The 21,509-nt window shown below is 36.8% G+C and overlaps 1 protein-coding gene across 2 annotated transcripts in view; it reads left to right on the top strand.

Moving 5' to 3' along the window:
* Positions 1 to 21,509, top strand: part of PIG-O (phosphatidylinositol glycan anchor biosynthesis class O) — a 94,681-nt gene that overhangs the window by 47,189 nt on the left and 25,983 nt on the right. Inside the window, exons 1-2 of one of the 2 annotated variants that reach the window (XM_072534938.1) lie at positions 7,904 to 8,582; positions 9,773 to 10,053. In XM_072534938.1, coding sequence (XP_072391039.1) covers positions 8,028 to 8,582; positions 9,773 to 10,053 — 836 coding nt within the window. In that variant the 5' untranslated portion in view covers positions 7,904 to 8,027. Of the gene's footprint in view, positions 1 to 7,903; positions 8,583 to 9,772; positions 10,054 to 21,509 lie in introns of those variants that run through there. The other variant, XM_072534939.1, reaches the window with a different exon arrangement.

Here is a 21,509-nt window from a genome sequence, read left to right as displayed (position 1 = left end):
TCGAATTTAACCAAGAAAAATGTGAAATGGACCTGGGGAGCAGAACAACAAGAGGCCTTTGAATGTCTGAAACAATTATTGTGTTCCGCCCCAATCCTACGACAAGCTGACTGCAATTTACCTTATATACTTCGTACAGATGCTAGCAATTATGCTTTGGGGGCATGTCTTCTACAGGGGGAGAAAGAGAACGAACGACCTGTAGAGTATGCTTCGAGACTTCTGACTCCTGCTGAACAAAACTATAGCACTACAGAACGAGAAGCTCTCGCTGTGGTTTGGGCAGTGAAGAAATTTCGAGGATACTTAGAAGGCGCTACTACAATAGTGCAAAGTGATCACCAAGCCTTAAAATGGCTAATGACCTTAAAGTCCCCTACTGGACGGTTAGCTCGATGGGCTTTAGAGCTCATGCCATATGACCTAAAAATAGAATATATCACAGGAAGAAAAAATGTAATCGCAGATACTCTATCAAGGCCTCCCATGACAGAAGTTCCCATCATAGCTGAAGTTCATCTAGTAAGAGTAGATTTTCCAACTCTTAGTGTTGCTGATGTTCGAGAAGAGCAGCTTAATGATCCAGATGTTGCCAAGATTATTAGATGTTTAGAAGATCTCTCTTCTGACACAAGCGTAGATTTCAAGAGGTGGGCAGAAAGAGGATATATCATGAACAATGGGATATTATACCGTTATACTCCTGAAGTAGATGAAGAAGAGCCCCAATTGGTAGCGGCTAGTACACGTATTCCTCACATACTGCATGAGTACCATGATTCCGCTACTGCTGGTCATTATGGAGTGGAGAAGACATATCAAAGAATAATAAAACGCTACTATTGGCCTGGAATGAAGAAAATTATCTCTGACCATGTAAGTAAATGTCTTGAGTGCCAACGCTATAAAGTCTCTAACCTCAAACCCGCTGGTCTCCTACAAACCCCTGTTCAGTCCCAGAGGTTTGAAGTGCTATCTATTGATTTATTTGGGCCTTTGCCCCTCTCTCCTCAAGGTTATACATGGATTCTGGTAGTGGAAGACACTGCTAGTCGTTGGGTAGAATTATTCCCATTAGAATCTGCTACTGCCGCTGCCTGCGCCAAGTGTTTCATAGACAACATAATCTTACGATACGGAATCCCTCGTCGAGTCGTCAGTGACAACGGTACTCAGTTCGTGAGTGCGGTAATGCAACAAGTGGCGCATTGCTTTGGGTACCAACAGAACCTTATACCTGTATACCACCCGGAAGCTAACCCCGTCGAACAAAAAAATAGAGACATTAAAACTCAGTTAGCTATTCTAACAAATAATTACCATTCGTCTTGGTCTGAAAAGTTTCACTCCCGCGTACCTCACGTTCGGTCGCGAGTTACGAACTCCTGATGATGAAAATCGTGATTTTCGAAGCATCATAGCCAAGGACAACTTCGTGCCACAAATCACGCCCTATCTAATAACTTTGAGTAAAGCTCTTAGTGAAGCCCGCGAGACACATGAACAATCCCAAGATAGACGTAAGAAGTATAAAGACTGCCACCGCCGCTCGGTTTCGTTCGAAGTAGGTGATATTGTGCTAGTCGATTCGCATACACTAAGTGACGCGTCTAAGTCCATAACTTCGAAGTTCGCGCCGCGTCGTGACGGACCCTACAAGGTGACCAAAATGCTGTCCCCTACAACCTATGAAGTTTCACACATCGACACTCCGGATGTTCCTGCTGGAAAATATCATGTCTCAGCCTTGACGCCTTTCCATGCCGATCCAGAAGATCCGTGCCCTGCTCCAGTTCAACCTCTCCGTAGAAGAGGTCGTCCAGTGAAATCCTCAGAAGCCGACCCTCCTGCTCCACTGGTCTCCTGCCCAGAGTCTTTGACCCTTGGGTTAGACGATAGCGAAATGGGCCCCCCTGTTGGAGATGACCTTGCTCAAATTGAACCTGAACCTGACCCTATTGCTAGACGTAGACAACCCCGACCAAAACGTTGTCATTGCTGTCCTGTAGAGCTCTATTCCTGCTTAGACTCTGTTGCCCCACCCGCGAGTCGCCAGGGTGGTGCAAAGGGGGAGGATGTAACAGCCACACCACTCCATGGCTGAATACCACCGAAGTTACCATGACAGTGTCCACCGAGAGTGAACGGTGACAAGAGACATAGAGATAATATATATGTTTTGTTGTTGTAAGATGTAGGTTAAATTGTAACACATGGTTTTCCTTTTAATAAAATCGTGTAAATCAATATTCACAGTCATTACCTAACTATTTTAACTAATACCCACATCACAGGATGAAATAAAAAACGCATTAATTCAAAATTTTGGAGACCAGAGAGACGAAAATTCGCTTACAAGGGATCTAGTAAATTTAAGACAAGGCTCAACAGAATCTATTATGCATTTTTACGAAAAAATCATGGGACTTTTAAGCTGTATTAATAATTACCTAGAATTACATACCGTAAATGCCGATATTAAAAGGAGCAAACAAGAATTTTTCCGTCAACAAGCTCTTACAACATTCTGAGCAGGCCTACGAGAACCAATGGGCTCTGTTATCAGAGCAGTGAGACCAGGAAGTTTAGCCACGGCAATACAATACGTACAGGAAGAAAATAATGTTCGATATCTTCAAAAAAATCAAATAAGTCAACCTTCAACATCAGGAAGAAGCGAAAATTATCAAGAACGCCGACCTCAGAGACAGCAGATGCCTGCACAAATCCAGAAACCATTGTACCAACAGACAAATTTTGCACCTCCACGATGGCAGCAACCAATGAGACAATTCTATCCGCAGAATCAGTTTCAGCAACCACATCGGCAACAAACTTCGATCAATTTAGACAAAATTCAAACCCTCCAGCATTCAGGACCCAAAACCAGTCAAATGTATGGGCACCCAAACCTGGACAGTCAAAACAGTCTAGACCAACACCTATGAGTGGAATATCAGAAACCACAACCAGAGGCCGTCAAAATTTTACACCAAATTACCGAGCGCAGCCAAAATTCACCGTAGAAGAACTTTACAATATACAATGCCACGGAGATGAGCAAGAAGAGAATGCCAACTACAATGATTACTACGAACCTGATTACGACAATTTTCTACAAGATACATATGAAAATCAACCAACCGAATACGAAGAAAACGTAAATTTTCGAGAGGACCCACCAGAAGCAATCGGAACGTAATTGAACTTCATTCATTTCCCGACAAGAAGGAGCTACCCTACATCGAAATTTCTAAGCCTTCTTTACGACTTTTAATCGATACAGGATCCACAAAGTCATTTCTTAACCCAGAAATAGCTTCTTCATATTTTCCAAGTTACATAAAACATGAACCCTTTGTCGTCACATCAATTTTTCAAAACTATTCCCAAAAACATTGTGCCGAAATTCCATCATTTTCAGAATTTAATTCTGACAGCAAAATGAAATTTTACCTCTTTAAGTTTCACAAAACTTTCGATGGTCTTATTGGCCTCGACAATCTAAAACTCTTCGAAGCCCAATTAAACTTCCCTAAATCGCTTCTAGTTACAAAAGATTCTACAATCCCCATTAAATATTACGAAACAAATAAAACACAATTTTATTCCATTCATTTAGAAGCAAATTCTATTAGCCAAGTGAAAATTCCTGTCAAAGAAGAAAAAGGAACCATCATTATTCCTACCCAAAAAGTACAAGGCGTCGTAGTACGAGAAGCCCTTACTAACGCCGAGAACCACCTTGCCTGGACCGAAATTGCCAACTTCACGTCAGACCCCATTCATCTTTCTCTTATGGAACCACTCGAAAGCAATAAAATAGACATTCAAGATTTCCATATATATTCCATGGAAACAACCTCCGGACCAGACTACAGACAAGATATCGACGACTTAATTAAAACCGAACATCTTAACGAAGAAGAAGAGGAACAAGTTCGCCACCTATGCCGAAAATTCTCCGATATATTTCACCAACCAGACACTCCTCTCAGCTTTACTAACGAAGTTAAACACCACATCAGAACCAAGGATGAGGAGCCTGTATATACGAAATCATACCGGTATCCGTATGTACACAAGGAAGAAGTAAAGAAACAAATCTCTTCAATGTTAGAGCAAGGGATCATTCGACCAAGTCAATCGCCATGGTCCTCGCCTATTTGGGTCGTGGCAAAGAAACCAGATTCATCCGGTAAAATAAAGTGGAGAATAGTGGTAGATTATAGAAAGGCCAACGAGAAGACAATTGACGACCGATACAGAATTCCTCACATTAGCGATATTTTGGACAAATTGGGAAGATGTCAATATTTTACGACCCTCGACTTAGCAAGCGGATTTCACCAAATCGAGATGGCTGAAGAAGACATTCCCAAAACAGCATTTAATGTGGAAAATGGACACTATGAATATTTAAGAATGCCTTTTGGACTTAAGAACGCTCCGTCCACGTTCCAACGTATGATGGACAACGTATTGAAGGGACTTCAAGGAGAAATATGCCTCGTCTATATGGACGACGTAATAGTATATTCAACATCACTACAGGAACACATAGTAAATCTCACAAAAGTATTTCAACGACTAAGAGAAGCCCGACTAAAAATCCAAGTTGACAAATGCGAATTCTTAAAAAAACAAGTTAATTTTCTAGGACACGTAGTCACACAAGAAGGCATAAAACCGAATCCAGCGAAAATTGAAGCAATAGAAAAATATCCAATACCGAAAACAGCGAAAGAAATAAGAGGATTTCTTGGACTACTGGGATATTACAGGAAGTTTATTCGAGACTTCGCAAAAATCACAAAACCTCTAACAAGATGCTTAAAAAAGGATGCAAAGATCGAACATATACCCGAATTCGTAGAATGCTTTGAAACGTGCAGGAAATTATTAATGAATGAGCCATTATTGCAATATCCAGATTTTTCCAAACCGTTTAACCTCACAACAGATGCCAGTAACTTCTCTATCGGTGCAGTACTTTCCCAAGGACCAGTTGGCAGTGATAAACCAATTGCCTTTGCTTCCAGGACACTAAATGAAACCGAAACCAAGTACTCCACAATAGAAAAGGAAATGTTAGCAATGGTGCGGGCAACTAAGTATTTTCGACCTTACCTATTTGGAAGAAAATTTAAAATACTTTCAGACCACCGTCCTTTGCAATATCTATTCTCCCTAAAGGAACCCAACTCCAAACTAGTGAGTTGGAGATTAAAATTAGAAGAATTTGACTACGAAGTAATTTACAAAAAAGGCAAAGCTAATACAAATGCGGACGCACTGTCTCGAATCGAAATACACACAAAGGAAACTAAGGACATCGATTCACAAATTAAGGAAGTCTTTGATGATTTAGTAGACATGGAAGACGATGGATGGTCAATGACTAATAATCCAGATGCAGATCGAATAATCGACGAGATTGTAGAAGAAAAAGCAACAGAATTAATTCCAGAAAACATCCCAGAAGACATTGTTGAAAACGAAGATCAAAACATGGACGAAGACGGAAATGAAACAATACATACAGCAGTAGAAAATCCAATTCTTGGTATACCTATTTCGGAAAAACCACTTAACTTCTACAATAACCAAATTATAATCAAAATCGTCAACTACAATCCACGACCTCCAGCAATTATACAAACCTTTCCGAATAAAAGACGTTATCATATCCAGCTGTCGAAAGATCAGTTAAAAGCTGATACCATAAAATTTTTTAAGGAACACCTCAACCCGAAAAAGAAGTATGCAATTTTATTTGAAGCAGAAGAAGAAATTTTTGCAGAAATTTGCGAAATTATCAGGAAAACTTTTAAACACAACGCATATGACTTAGTAAAGTGCAATCTTTTATTGGAAGATGTTAACCTAGAAGAACAACAAAAAGAGATTATAAAAAACTATCACGAAGGAAAAACGAACCATAGAGGAATAGCTGAAACAGAAAGTCAAATAAGGAAACGATATTACTGGCCTAATATGAAGAACTACACCAACTCCCACTAAACCACTGGAAATAGTTCACATTGATTTATTCCAGGCTGATGGACAGAAGTTTCTAACCATAATAGACGCATTTTCGAAATATGGGCAAGCCTACCCAATAAATGGAGGAAATGCAATCAATGTACTCAACGCCCTACTGATTTTTATAACACATCATGGACTCCCAACAATGATAGTAGCCGATAATGGTACGGAATTTAAAAATGGAGTAATACAAGAATTTGTAGACTCTCATAAAATCTCAATCCACTATACAACACCAGAGAATCCGCAATCCAACGGGATGATTGAGAGATTTCATTCTACGTTAATCGAACATCTTCGAATCCTAAGGAACACCAAAGCAAAGCTCTCGATTAAAGAACAAATGCTATACGCTATAATTGGGTACAATAATTCCATACATTCAGCAACGAAGTTAAGACCCATCGACATATTAAACGGTCATATCGACGCAAAAGATCCCTTTGACGTTGACATACAGAAAGTAATACTGAACAATTATATCCAAAATCATAGAGAGATAACAAAGGAATTATATAAGGAAGTAAACCAACAAATACAAGAGAATAAAAATAAAGTTATTGAAAATAGAAATAAATCGAGACAAGACCCTATTACGTATAAACCAAGCACAAAAATCTATACACGAAAAACAGTTACCAGAAATAAATTACTTCCGCGATATTCCGCAAAACATATAAAAAGAAATAACGAAGTGACTGTAAAAACATCAAAAACTACAGTTCACAAGAAAAACATAAAACATCAACCTAAATCAAAAACTAATTCTAAACCGTCCGCACAGGATCACCCTGACGATGAGAGAAGAAGAGAAGATCAAGGACCTGAAAGACAACCCAGGATTAATTCCCCTCAACCTGGGACAAGCAAAGATTCATACTAGTACACACGATTTCATATACTTTTTCAAACTACTACCAATAAAAGAAGAATTTGACAGAATTGAAACCAGTACGACGCAAAGACCACAGCAGTTCAAAATGGACTTAGCCATTACCTTTTTCGTGTATTATATTTATCCTTCATTTTCTTGTCCTATCTTATTAATCTTAACTTATCCGTCCAAACTTATCTCATCAATCTTCCGCCCAGATACAAATTCAAAACCCCAATCCAGAGTTACATAAATTCAAGGACAACCATCCCAGAGCAACCGCTAATGCTTCCCAAAATAAGGACCATCGATATTCAAACAGCGATTAAATTCAAATCATTAAGGATTTGAATCATCAATTCTCTAAGGAAGATGAACATCTAGAGACAATTAATCCGAAATTATGGAACCATAGCCATAACCATTTTTGGATGACTCCTTTATATATCTTTATTACAATAATCTGCCTCTATATATGTTACAGGTATAAAACAAATAACAAAAAAAAACCTAGCGACGAAACTCCAGAAGAGGCCAACTCAACAGTTCTGTTCGTCCCTCACAAAACTTCTTCAGGGGATGGAGTAGTTACAGTACAATGACCGCTACCATCCAGTAAGTTCCACCACGTGGATTCCAACACGGGGCTACCGCTTGAACATTCTGGACTAAATTGCGACGTATTGAACAGCAAGATCAGCAATTAATAAATTATAAAAACACCATGTTAAAATCAATATTTTTCAGTCTGATTTAAAATATAGTCTGATTTAAATTATTATTGTTGTTACTAAAATCTTTGTAAGTCGAAATAAAAGTTTTAATTGTGAAGTTCAGTTTTTAAAAAAGTGTTTTTCCCAAGAACATTCATAATTTGCGCGAAAGCGAACCGATTTTAATCATACCTTGTGTATTCATTGTACCATGATTATGTTCTGTGTCAAAGATCCTTTAACGATATTGAATTATTTTGACAGTACTGGAGAATATCAATTTTTATTCTAACCTAAAATTTGACTTAGTTTTAGCACAGTTTATTAGTGTATATACTCTGGTTTTAGTTGTTAATATTGATAATAGCAGGGTGGTGGAGGTGAAATGGGCGATGGGCAATAACTCTTATTTATATTTTTTGTTTTTATTATGGTTAAGTTATTTAATAGTTTCGTCAGTATTACTCTTCACTCGAGGGTTCTTGTTAACGAGAACTGTTCAACGAAAGAATTCAACATGCCTATCACATAGAGAAATACCTTGTGGGGAAAATTCGGCATTTCAAATACATTATGAAGACCAAGAGCAATGTTCAGTTGAAGACAAAATCAGTTCATTTATTACAAAATACCATAGTGCCTCTTCTGTGTGTTTACCATCTCGAACTCGCGTGGTGTTACTAATCGTAGATGCCTTACGGTACGATTTTACCGTTTATAATAAGAAATATGAAAATCCACTGCCTTTTCAAAATAAGCTACCTGTTATTCATAATCTTCTTGAAGAACACCCGGAACGCACAAGGCTGTACAAGTTTATTGCTGATCCACCGACAACTACTATGCAAAGATTGAAAGCTCTAACAACAGGAAGCCTTCCAACTTTTATTGATGCAGGTTCAAATTTTGCAACTTCAGAGATAAATGAGGACAACATTATAGATCAAGTAAATATTGAAGTTCTTTATTGTTAATTGTTAACTCTAATATATATTTAAACACAAATTTATATATTTTTTTGGTATGATAGATTCTCCTGTTATTTTGGTATTGCATACAAAATTTTAATGCAAAAGAAATGTTAATTTTTGCACTTGTTGCTGGAAGGGCTAATAGGAGAAGACCACAGACTTTTTTTACCGAACCTTGTTTTATTGATTTAAGAACTGCTAGTAGATATACTTAGTGACTGCTTTAGAATTACCTTTCTGACAGTTAGATATTTTAATGTTCCCAAAGAGGGTCAATCACTACTTATAGTTTAACAGTTTTATTTTAATAGTAATAGTTTACTTTAGTATTAAAAAGTATTAGTTATTGTTATACTGTATTACTTCAACAGTAATACTATATTAGGTACTTTAACAGTTCTAGTTTAGCAGTTTATGTCTAAAGCCAACTTGTTTAAAATAGTTTTAAATTGATTTATTTAAGTCATTCTCAGCTTCATCGTTACCCCTATGTGGGTAAATCGCTCATCTTCAATAATTAGATCACACTAGAAGTGGGTCATAGCAATGCTAATTCCCTCCACAGGCATATCTTGTCTAATGATCTCCCAAGTTTTTCTTTGGTCCTGCTCTCCTTACTATTTCCAAAGTGGAAATTAAAACATCAAAATAAATGTTAAACTAAAAGTGTGATTAGTTTCCAAAAAAATAGTAAATGAAATTGTACCCTGAGAAAATTGCAAAATTGAGCACAATGTACCTCTCAGATCCAATGCTGACTTGACTATACTTCATTCAAAACCAAATAAGCTTGAGTTCCCACCCATCGAAGGGTGTGTCATGATTTCACAGTTTGTCATTGGTTAGAAATTCATAAGCTGTGATGTCAAGATATAAGCATCAATGGGTGTGAACTCAAGCTTATCTTGGTTTTGAATTAAGCATAGTAGCTTTCACAAAAAGTGAACATGTAACTTGGTATATGTTCACTGAAATACTGTACTCGCTAACAATACAACAAACAAAAATACAAGTGAACTATGACTGATAGATTTGTTATACCTAATGGAAAGTTAATATAGTATTGCTATTAGATTTGACTTTAGTTCTGTATGTTATTATAATTTACATAATATTATAATAGTAGTTTAAAATACATAAAATATTTGTTTCTTAACTAATTTTAGCTACTAAGACACAATCATGGAGTTGTTTTCATGGGTGATGATACTTGGAATGGTTTGTATCCCCACAGATTTACCAGGAATTTTCCTTATCCTTCATTCAACGTTTGGGACTTAGATACTGTAGATAATGGTGTGAAAGAAAATTTGTATCCAGAACTTGATAATAATGATTGGAGTTTACTTATTGGTCATTTTCTGGGTGTAGATCATTGTGGACATAGATATGGACCAAATCACCCTGAGATGGAGAGAAAATTAGGAGAAATAGATGATGTAATTAGGTAAGTAATCAAATCTGCTGTTTAGTGATATAACCAAACAACAAATTATACCCTTTATTATTTATGTTTGGACTTCTAACCCAGATTAATCCAAATTGTTAATAATCAAGAGTGTATGTTTTATTCCCATAAGTATGTTTTCTTATATTTATTCTTACATTGCATTGATTTGATATGTTTGTGGTTTTATCATATTGAATTGACAAGAAATTTGTATTGTTAATCTATTGCAAATTTTCTACTAAACTTATAGTATGCTATCTGAAATATCATTTTAAGTACTTTTCAATTGGAATATCTTTCTGATCTTTGTAAATTATTTTTACATGTTTCATCTAACTCAGTTTAATCAACAATTCCCTAAATATTCTTCAGTCTCATTGTAACTAAATGCTTATACAAAACAAGATTTGAATTATTATAATCCTTTCAAAAATGTGATTTTTTCTGACCTTTTTATTTTGTTCAACCATTGGATAAATTTCTGTAAGAAATGTATCCAATTGTTGCTACGCCACTGGTAGCAATGAACTTCTTAAAATCTACTGAGGTAGGTAAAACCGATAATGTATTTAAAAGATATTTTTACCCACAGATTAACTTTCTAAGACCAATTCCCAAAATTTCCCTGTTAGAAAGCATTCAAAAGGTGGTTTTTACCTACCTCTGTATAGATCGATATATAGTATATCTGTATAGTATCTCGAAGTTGTCCCTGCAAACCCCTTGACAATAGTTAGGCATTGCAATCAGAATTTTAAGTATTCAGTAACATTGTACAGTATACAGTAGAATGCCTGAAAACTGCCATAGTAACACCTGTTTACAAAAAGGGTGATCCTAAATTAATTAATAGCTATAGACCAATTAGCCTTCTATGTTCCTTTTCAAAAATCTTAGAAATGACTATGTATAGGCGGATAACAGAATTTTTAACAAAATGTCATATTATTAGTGCAAATCAGCATGGTTTTCAACAGGGAAAATCAACTCAGACTGCGATTTTTCAATTTGTCTGGGATATTTTGAAATGTGCTGAGATTGGTCATATGGCTTTGGGTCTCTTTTTGGACCTATCAAAGGCATATGACTGTTTAGTGCATGACCTATTATTTGATAAATTGGAGAAATATGGTATATGTGGACCAGCATCGAATTGGTTTAAGTCCTACTTGGCAAATAGGAGACATTTAGTAAAAATACATAAAAACACTGAAATAGGCATCTCATCTGAAAGCACTATCAATATTGGAGTACCACAAGGAAGTGTGATTGGTCCTTTACTGTTTGTGATCTATATCAATGATGTTCATGGTCTAGTGGCTAATTCTACTTCCAGCATAACAAATTATGCAGATGATACAAACATTTTAGTCAGTGGTAAAGACATGTATGTTCTAAGCGTTAATGCTAGTTTAGAGTTACAGAAAGCTAAAGACTGGTTTTCTATGAATAGGTTGGTTTTAAATCAAAATAAAACAGATCTTCTTTTGTTTAAGACAAATTATGCACATTCAGATATGCCAAACAGTATTATTGTAAATAATGACACTTTAAATATTAGCAGCAGTACCAAATTTTTAGAATTATATATTGACAGTTTTTTATGTTGGGATAAACATGTTGACCAGTTATGTATGTCTTTGAGTAAAGTGATTTACAGCTTTAGAGTTCTATAAAAATACATGAATAGTAACTCATTAAAAACAGTGTATCATGCTAATTGTGAAGCAAAATTTAGATATGGTCTAATAAATTTTGGCCACAGTAGGGACATAAATAATCTATTTCTGGTTCAGAAAAAAATAATCAGAGTTATGTTTGACTTAAAAAGTAGGGAATCATATAGAGGGCATTTTAGGAGTAATAATATTTTAACAGTTTATGCTGTATTTATTCAAGATTGCTTACTGTTTCTATATAAGAATAAAATACTCTTTAGGAACTTTGAGCCCAATAGTATAGTAAATACCAGGTTATATAATTATAAAATTCCAATACACAGGTTAAGTATAACAGAAAAAAACACTCTTTATTGTTGCATCAAATTGTGTAATAAACTGCCTGAACCTATTAAAAGGGAGGAAAGATTAAGTTTGTATAAACATCAAATATTTAAATTACTGGTAGCTCTTGAGCCATATTCTGTGGAGGACTATTTGTATATGTAACGGTTAGGAATAAGTAAATAATATTTTCGTTTGTGACACTGTTTGTTTTTAAATAATTTTATGTTCACGGAATGTATATTATTTTCTAAAAATAAAGATATCGTTATGTTATGTTATGTTACTCCCTCTATAACAAACACGGTTATTACGAGGTTTCGCCTATAACGAGGTACATTAGATATCTCGTGAAATTTCTATTGAACTATAATCCTCTATAGTGAGGTAAATTTGGTTATAACGAGATAAAATAAAATTGAAAAACGTGTTTTTTACGTTTTGGCCCGGCCGTAGCTATAAATAAATACCCTTTTTAACTGCGCTGCCCGCAATAAAATTCTTACAATTCATGATTTTTAGTTGGAAATTTATAATTTATGATTCACAAGTGTCATTGTAGGAGGTTGACCATTCACACCTAATAAGGTCCTAATAGACAAGATGTGGAAAGTGTTTTAAAGGTTGTCAGAAACTTTATCCAAAGAAAAACGCAAATGAAAAAGCATAAAACTGTTTCACATCTTTAGAGAATAGATTTAGATAGATTTAGATAGATTAGAGAAGAAATTATTCTGAAGGTATCTTCTTGCAGCGTTTTACTATTTTTACTGGGAATTAACCACAATTTTAGTTTAAAATAAGTTATTTTGATGTTTCAATTATCACTTCGGAAATCATTCTGAAAATACAAATTAAACAAATTTTGTTTTTGTTATAGTAAAAAATGCTTCTAATAATTTAATTTTATCTGACTCATTTATGATATTGTCAATATTTTTGAGCTGTGCTCCTAGACGACTTTATTGGAAGACAAAGACAATTTAAACAAAAAACAAAAACAAAATTGATTTAATATATACACTAGTGTTTTATTAATCGCGATTGATTCGTTTATTTTGATTCAAGCACTTCAAAGTATTGAATGACCGAATCCCGCTAGTTCATAACGATCCAATAGTATGGTGACAAAAATCTATTGATCAACCGCTGGCGGCGCCGATCGAGATCGAACCAAAACAAAATCGCATAGTCAATACTCTCATTACTTTCGGTCCTCGGTCGTTCCTCACTTGCGTCGAAGAACGATATAATATGCTATGAAGCTGAATGATTGCTTTCGTTTGAATGATTGAAAAATTAAAATACTCAATATTGGATTAAGAATTACGTGCAAAGCAGCAACTTAGCTACAGACTGGGAGTATTGGAGTTGGAAAATATTCTATCAGGCCCAAGCAATTGCTTTCGCTTATATTGTTAATAGTGTTATTAGGTAGTTAAAATAATAAAATATCGCAAAAATAAAATTTGCACAATGAAAATAAATATTTATATTTGGATGCAACACATATTTCCATATAAATTTATAATTATTTCTGAGTAACACTAAGAATCTAAAAACAAAAACATAATAAATTCTAGCCTCTCGAATATTTCTTCTAGAATGTAAGCCAAGCCCTACTCGCACTAACATAAACGTGTGAAGGACAGTGAAGGTGAATACAAATATATGAAATATGGTAAGCAATACTACTGGTTTTCAGTCGGTTCAGTTCAATCAATCAGTTACTTGTTATTTGTTTTAAACGGTAACGAAAAGTATTGAAACGAACAAACGATTGAAATCATTTTCGAAGTCAGTCACTGATTGATTCATCATCATCATCTTCTTCATTTGGCTCTGCAACTCTATGTGAGTCTTGGCCGCGTTTACTATTTCCCTCCATTGTTGTCGGTCCTGAGCAGCTATTTCCCATTGCTGTATTCCCATTTTGCGTAGGTCACTGGCTACTGTGTCCTTCCATCCCTTTCTTGGGCGACCAACTGACCTTCTGCCTTCGGGCCTTTCCCAGAATGTGGCGTTCAGGAGTCTTTCGTCACTCGATCTTAGTATGTGGCCCGCCCGTCTTGTTCGGTTTACTTTAATGTAGCGTACTATGTTTTCATCTCCATATACTGTCTTGAGTTCATCATGGTGTCTTTTTCTCCATTCTGCTGTTGTCTCTTCTCTGCATGGCCCATAGATAGTCCGCAGTATCTTTCTTTTCAGTACCAGTCATTTTGTCGTTTCCCGCTGGTTCAGAGTCCATCTCTCGCTTCCATACGTTATTGTGGGACGGATTATTGTCTTGTACACTCTGATTTTTGCTGGTATTGAGAGTATTTTTGATTTAAGTACGGTCATTAATGAGTAATATGCCCTGTTTCCTGCAATGATCCTGGCTGCCACGTCCTTTTCATATTTATTTGGTCTTGTCCTCGTTGACTTTCAGACCACCTTCCTTGGCTCCGTTTTCGAATAGGGTGGAAACTTCTATTGCATCTCTGGTGGATTGTGCAATTGTGTCCACGTCATCCGCAAACGCCAATAGTATTTTTGATCCTTGGGCAACAAATCCGTTTGTCAGTTGTGGTTGAGCTTTCCTTACCGCATGTTCCAGTGCAAAATTAAATAGCAGGGGGGCGAGAGGATCTCCTTGTCTAAGCCCGGTGTCAATGAGGAATTCCTCCGACGTGGTGCTGCTAATTCTGATCCGTGCGGAAGCGTTCTCTGTGCTCAGCTGTGCTAATCGTACCAGCTTTTCAGGTACTCCCATTTCTACCATGATCTCCCACAATGCTTCTCTGCTAACAGAATCGTAAGCTTGATTAAAGTCCACGAAGATTTGGTGTACATCGCGGGTGTATTCCCAGTTTTTTTCCAACACCTGGCGTAGGACGAATATCTGGTCTATGGTCGACCTTCCCGGTCTGAATCCACTTTGGTAGTCACCTATTATTTCCTCTGCGTATGGAGTTAGCCTTCTGGACAGTATTATGGATATAATTTTGTACGTTGTATTAATTAACGATATTCCTCTATAGTTCCGACATATTTGTTTGTCTCCCTTCTTGTGGATAGGTACTATATGGCTTTCATGCCAGTGTGTCGGTATTTCTTCTCTTTCCCAGACTTCTCTTATAAGATGATATATCTCAAGGTGGAGCTTTTTTTAGTAATTTCGCCTGTATGCCGTCTGGGCCTGGGGCTTTATGGTTTTTTAGGGACGAAATTGTGGACTTTACTTTAGCTAGCGTGTGCCCTGATATTTCAGGTTCGGCTAACTGGTACTGTCTTTGTTGTCCTGTCTTTGTGTGTTTTTCTGTATTTAAGAAGTGATCAAAATACTTTCTCCATTGGCGGCTTATCTCCTCTTCGTCTGTGAGCAATTATCCTGCATCGTTTTTTATAAATCTTGGGCCGTTTATCGTGTTGCTCTTCATTGTTTTTAGGTCCTTATAAAACTGTCTGGACTGACCTGTTCTATGTTCCTCCCCCAATTGCTGTATTCGAGCTTCTAGGTACTGTTTCTTTTTTCTTCTCAAAAGTCTTCTCGTTTGAGTCCTTACTCTGTTGTAGTCTTCCCTGTTCTCATAATATGTAGGGCGTGTTAGTAACTCTAGCCTCTTGATTGCTTTCTGATGCAAGCTTTGTTCGCACTCCTGGTCAAAACACTGGTTTTTCTTCTTGCTATTCCTTTCTTTTCCTATAGTTTCCGCTGCGGCACTTTCTATGGCGTTCGTTATATTTTGCCATTTCTAGTCTATGGTCAATTTTGGCGTTGATGTTTCTTCTTCTTCCAGTGTCTGCAATTTGTTTTGGATCTGTGCCTGATATTGGCGTTCATTATCAGGTAAATCGAGCCTTGAAATGTCCCAGCTGTTTCCTTGTTGGTGTTGCTTTGGCTGTCTCGTCTTTAGCCTTGTTCTCATTTTTGTTCTGACCAGGAAGTGGTCAGAGTCACTTTCCGCTCCCCTCAAACTGTATGCACTGATGATATTGCTAGAATGTCTTCCATCGATAAGCTCATGGTCTATCTAGTTTCGTGTGATTTCGTCATTTGACACCCAGGTTACTTTATGTATATCTTTTCTTTGGAATTGTGTAGTTTTTACTACCATATTGTTGGCTACAGCGAATTCTGCCAGTCTTGATCCGTTATCATTAGTGTTATCATGTAAGCTATGTGTGCCGAGCACCGCTCTAAGATGGTCCTCTTTACCCAGTTTGGCATTGAAGTCTCCCAGTATGATTTTGACGTCGTGTCTGGGTTCCGTTATGTACTGTTGTTCTAAAATTTTATAAAATTTCTCCTTGTCGTCTTCATTTGCTTCTTCCGTTGGTGCGTGGATTAAGAACAGGGTTAGGTTAAACCACTTTCCTTTGAGTCTTAGAGAGCACATGCGCTTGTTTATTGGTTTGAAATCAATTATGGCAGACTTGAGTTTTCCGTTAACTAGAAAAACCCACATCCAAATTCGTGCCTTTCTTCTCCTGACCAGAAAACCAGGGAATTTTCCATTAGCAGGTTTTCCGATCCTGTCCATCTCATTTCCTGAATCGCTGTTACGTCCATCTTATATTTTTGAAGCTGTTTTATGGCAAGTGTTGCAATTCCGGGCCTGAACCAGCTTAGCACGTTCCATGTACCTAAGAAAATGTCCTTAGTTCGTAGCTTGGGTCTAATCCGTGTTCCATGTCTATTCCGAGGCAATAGCATTCGATTCGTAGCGTCTTTCTTTTTCCATGTACAGATTGCTGGTCCATAGCAAAACCCGCTTTTCGGAGCACCATTTCTCCCTTCCTCGTTTTCCCTGACCCTGCCTTCCACTGGGGTTGGTTACCCAATCTCCAGCAGGGTTGCTCAGGTTCTCCGGAGTTCGCTTGTGCAGCTCAAGCCGCACTTCGTGGAGGTGAAGATAGGAATTGGGTAGAATAGGCTAGAGATGCTAACTGGAACCAGCATCTTGTATTGTGCTTCACTACCCCTTTTGAACCCCACTGATTGATTCGGTCCCTGTAAAATGAACGATTGACACAACACGAATATACACACACCGGAAAATTCAAAGGAGCAAGTTATTAATGCAATGTATTGCTTTATATATTTTATTTTATAAACTATATCTCGATAGCTTTGAACGCTTCTCTATATATAGTTTTAAATGTCAAAACGTCAAATTAATTTGTTTATTTGTGGTGTGTTTTACATTTTAAAGTCATATTATCTGTTGATAACACGTACAAACTTGTATTTAATATATACAAGTTATTTTTTTGAGTTTGTTAAATAACCAGTTTGCCAAAATAAAGTTTTGGTCGAGAATATCAAAATTGGAATGATAACCAGTGGAGTCAAGTTCTCTTTACGGACGAGAGCCGTTTCTGTCTAAATTGCATCGAAGGTAGAGAAAGAAAGAAAGTATCTACGCTAAGGAAAACAAAATGCACCTTTCAATTTTACTATGACCATACCTATTGGTGGCGGTTCAATTATGGTGTAGGGCGGTATATGTTTGGGGGCATGAGCAGAGTTTGTGTTGGAGTGGTGATTGGTGTTGGAGCATTAACAGTAGATAGGTACATCAGAGATGTTCTCCAAGACCATGTGGTACCTTTTGCATCATGCATTGGAGAAAATTTTATTTTAATGCAGGATAATGCATTACAACAATCATCAACAATCTATCCTCTTTCAATAGTAACATCCAAGATACAGGCAACAATATTACAAGGACTGAAGACGCCGGAGTTTTTTGGATATGAAGAAGGCTTTTGACTACGTTTGGCATAAAGGATTATTATACAAACTTCACAGAATGAACTGCTCCCATTCGCTACTATTAATTGTTGGTGATTTTCTTAAAAGATGCAGGTGAATAGCCAAAATTCAAAATGAATGGAACATATTCCTAATCATTTTCAATGCAACAAGGAATTTCACAGGATTTACTGCTGTCTTTTCTATTGTATAACCTCTACTGCAGTGACATATGTGAAAATGAACCAACCAATAGTCATTGGTTATAATTTGTTGATGACATAACAGTGATATCTTTTGGTAAACATTTAATAAGTACAATTAACTTATTACAAAGACAGGTAAATTACATAATATCTTGGGTCAATGTAGATTAATAACAAATCTTTCTAGAACGCAACTAATAATATTTAACCATAGAATCCAAGATCAATCTACCACTATAAACACATGTAACAATATTATTAAACCCTCCCAATATGTCAAGTATTTGGGAATTGAAATAGACAACAAATTAAAGTTCAACTACCACACATCATGTATAAAAAGAAAAACTATGACGAGCAAAACAATTTAGAAGCTTAACATACAAGAATGAGGGAAGTACAATTGAAACAGCTGCTAATATTTATAAAATGATTTGAAGACCCATGGTGGAATATAGTTCTGCAATTTTCTATAATTGTAAAGGTTCTACTAGAAATAATATAAAAGTGGGTGAAACAGACAGTCTTCAGCAAATTACTAGAATGCGTCGTTCTGATAACCTACTTCATAATCCATCAAATATAGCACTCTACAATAAAACTGAAATAAAACCTATACATGAGATACTCAATTTGTTTAAATCTTTCTCTATTAAAAAAAAAGCATGCAACAGGTTGAGCTTCAGGTTATTAAGATACCTGAAAACACTCACCGTAGATATCAAGAGAGAACTTTATTTGAAGAAATCCTCTACATATTAAGGCAATAAACAACTTTCTTTTAGTGTCATTACTTTCATGGTTGTAACTTAATAGTTTGACAATATTGTAATTACTTACCACAAAACACACTTAATCTTAAAACAATAATTTAATGTATCTATACTAATTCTGTCTAGTATATTTGTTAGTATATTTCTCTCTCTCTCAGTAAAAATAGTAAATTGTAGAAAAAATATGGGTAAGACTTTTTGTTTTTGCCTTTGTTTCACTCACTGGTATTAACTTTAATTACAGCAACGGCCTACCCAATTGTACCCAATTCTAATTCTAATTCATTTCTAAACAGGAAAACATGTAATTCAATTTTTAAAATATTCTTACAGTGCCATGTCTGTGTTCAAGCATTGGTTGTCCCCATAACAACGTCATCAAACCTCTATCAATTGTTATCTGCGCAGAAAATTTGCTTCACACCCATCCTGGTCCAATGTCTTATATTCCACAATGTTTTTTGCAACAAATCAACATTGTGCCTTTTTACTTTCGCTGGATAATCAAGTGAGAAATACGGTACTTACTGCCTCTCATGGCATGTCCAAAGTACCTTTTTTTGTCGTTTTGATGATATTTAGAAGCTCCTGACCTTTATTTAGCAGTTTGAGGACTCCGTTGCTGGTATATGTAGTCCAGGAAATTTTCACCATTCTCCAGTAGCAGCATATCTCAAACGCCTCTATTTTATTCATTGTGTCGACTTTTAAAATATTACTGACAGTATTTATCCTTTATTTTGTAATAGATAATACAATAAATGCTCAAAAGGTAAACAGTCACATCCCCAACCAGACTTGTACACCTACACTAGCTAGGTTAAAAAAAATCGCAGCCTTGGTATAATGATTTTCGTGCTATATAAATATTCAGATCTAGTTCTGGTACAATGAAATATAAAAAATACTTAGCTTACAGTGGTAGTTTATTATACCATATTATGGCCAAACAAGGGAAAGTCTAGAGATTTGCAAAAAAGTTAATGAGTTTAAAAAGTTTTAAAGTTGAAATTCAGTTTAATTGTATAGCGGCCACTGGAGAAATTATTAAAAAACTAATCTCTTGTCAAAAGGAAAAACTGAAAAAGAGAGAATATACGAAGGAATTGACAAAGACAAGAAAGAAGCAAGTACTCTAAGTAAGAAAAAGAAGATAGTCTTCTGAAATTAGAAAGAAGATGTATGAGAACAATACTATATTATATTCGCCTAACAGAAAAGTAGAATATCAACACTACGGACGCGTGATATATTCATTCCCAAAATCTAGAGATGCTGAAGAGGTATCTCCTTGTTACAAAATCACTTATACTGTAACTGATTATATACAAAAGCGTATCAAAAGTAACAAGTAGAAACTCACAAGTAACGACAATCTACACCTCTAAACAAAGACGCATAATTTGCAGTTTTAACAGATATGGATTCAGTAATCCTTACGAATCACATTTATGTCGAATTTAATTATATAAATATAATTTTTACTTTTAATAGCTCTATATATATGTGTGTGTGTGTGTGTGTGTGTGTGTGTGTGTGTGTGTGTGTGTGTGTGTGTGTGTGTGTGTGTGTGTGTGTGTGTGTGTGTGTGTGTGTGTGTGTGTGTGTGTGTGTGTGTGTGTGTGTGTGTGTGTGTGTGTGTGTGTGTGTGTGTGTGTGTGTGTGTGTGTGTGTGTGTGTGTGTGTGTGTGTGTGTGTGTGTGTGTGTGTGTGTGTGTGTGTGTGTGTGTGTGTGTGTGTGTGTGTGTGTGTGTGTGTGTGTGTGTGTGTGTGTGTGTGTGTGTGTGTGTGTGTGTGTGTGTGTGTGTGTGTGTGTGTGTGTGTGTGTGTGTGTGTGTGTGTGTGTGTGTGTGTGTGTGTGTGTGTGTGTGTGTGTGTGTGTGTGTGTGTGTGTGTGTGTGTGTGTGTGTGTGTGTGTGTGTGTGTGTGTGTGTGTGTGTGTGTGTGTGTGTGTGTGTGTGTGTGTGTGTGTGTGTGTGTGTGTGTGTGTGTGTGTGTGTGTGTGTGTGTGTGTGTGTGTGTGTGTGTGTGTGTGTGTGTGTGTGTGTGTGTGTGTGTGTGTGTGTGTGTGTGTGTGTGTGTGTGTGTGTGTGTGTGTGTGTGTGTGTGTGTGTGTGTGTGTGTGTGTGTGTGTGTGTGTGTGTGTGTGTGTGTGTGTGTGTGTGTGTGTGTGTGTGTGTGTGTGTGTGTGTGTGTGTGTGTGTGTGTGTGTGTGTGTGTGTGTGTGTGTGTGTGTGTGTGTGTGTGTGTGTGTGTGTGTGTGTGTGTGTGTGTGTGTGTGTGTGTGTGTGTGTGTGTGTGTGTGTGTGTGTGTGTGTGTGTGTGTGTGTGTGTGTGTGTGTGTGTGTGTGTGTGTGTGTGTGTGTGTGTGTGTGTGTGTGTGTGTGTGTGTGTGTGTGTGTGTGTGTGTGTGTGTGTGTGTGTGTGTGTGTGTGTGTGTGTGTGTGTGTGTGTGTGTGTGTGTGTGTGTGTGTGTGTGTGTGTGTGTGTGTGTGTGTGTGTGTGTGTGTGTGTGTGTGTGTGTGTGTGTGTGTGTGTGTGTGTGTGTGTGTGTGTGTGTGTGTGTGTGTGTGTGTGTGTGTGTGTGTGTGTGTGTGTGTGTGTGTGTGTGTGTGTGTGTGTGTGTGTGTGTGTGTGTGTGTGTGTGTGTGTGTGTGTGTGTGTGTGTGTGTGTGTGTGTGTGTGTGTGTGTGTGTGTGTGTGTGTGTGTGTGTGTGTGTGTGTGTGT

Source organism: Diabrotica undecimpunctata, chromosome 6 (genome assembly GCF_040954645.1).
Source record: "Diabrotica undecimpunctata isolate CICGRU chromosome 6, icDiaUnde3, whole genome shotgun sequence".
Taxonomy (NCBI): Eukaryota; Metazoa; Arthropoda; class Insecta; order Coleoptera; family Chrysomelidae; genus Diabrotica; species Diabrotica undecimpunctata.
Note: the sequence above shows the minus strand (reverse complement) of the source record. Positions and strands in the feature narration are given on the sequence as shown.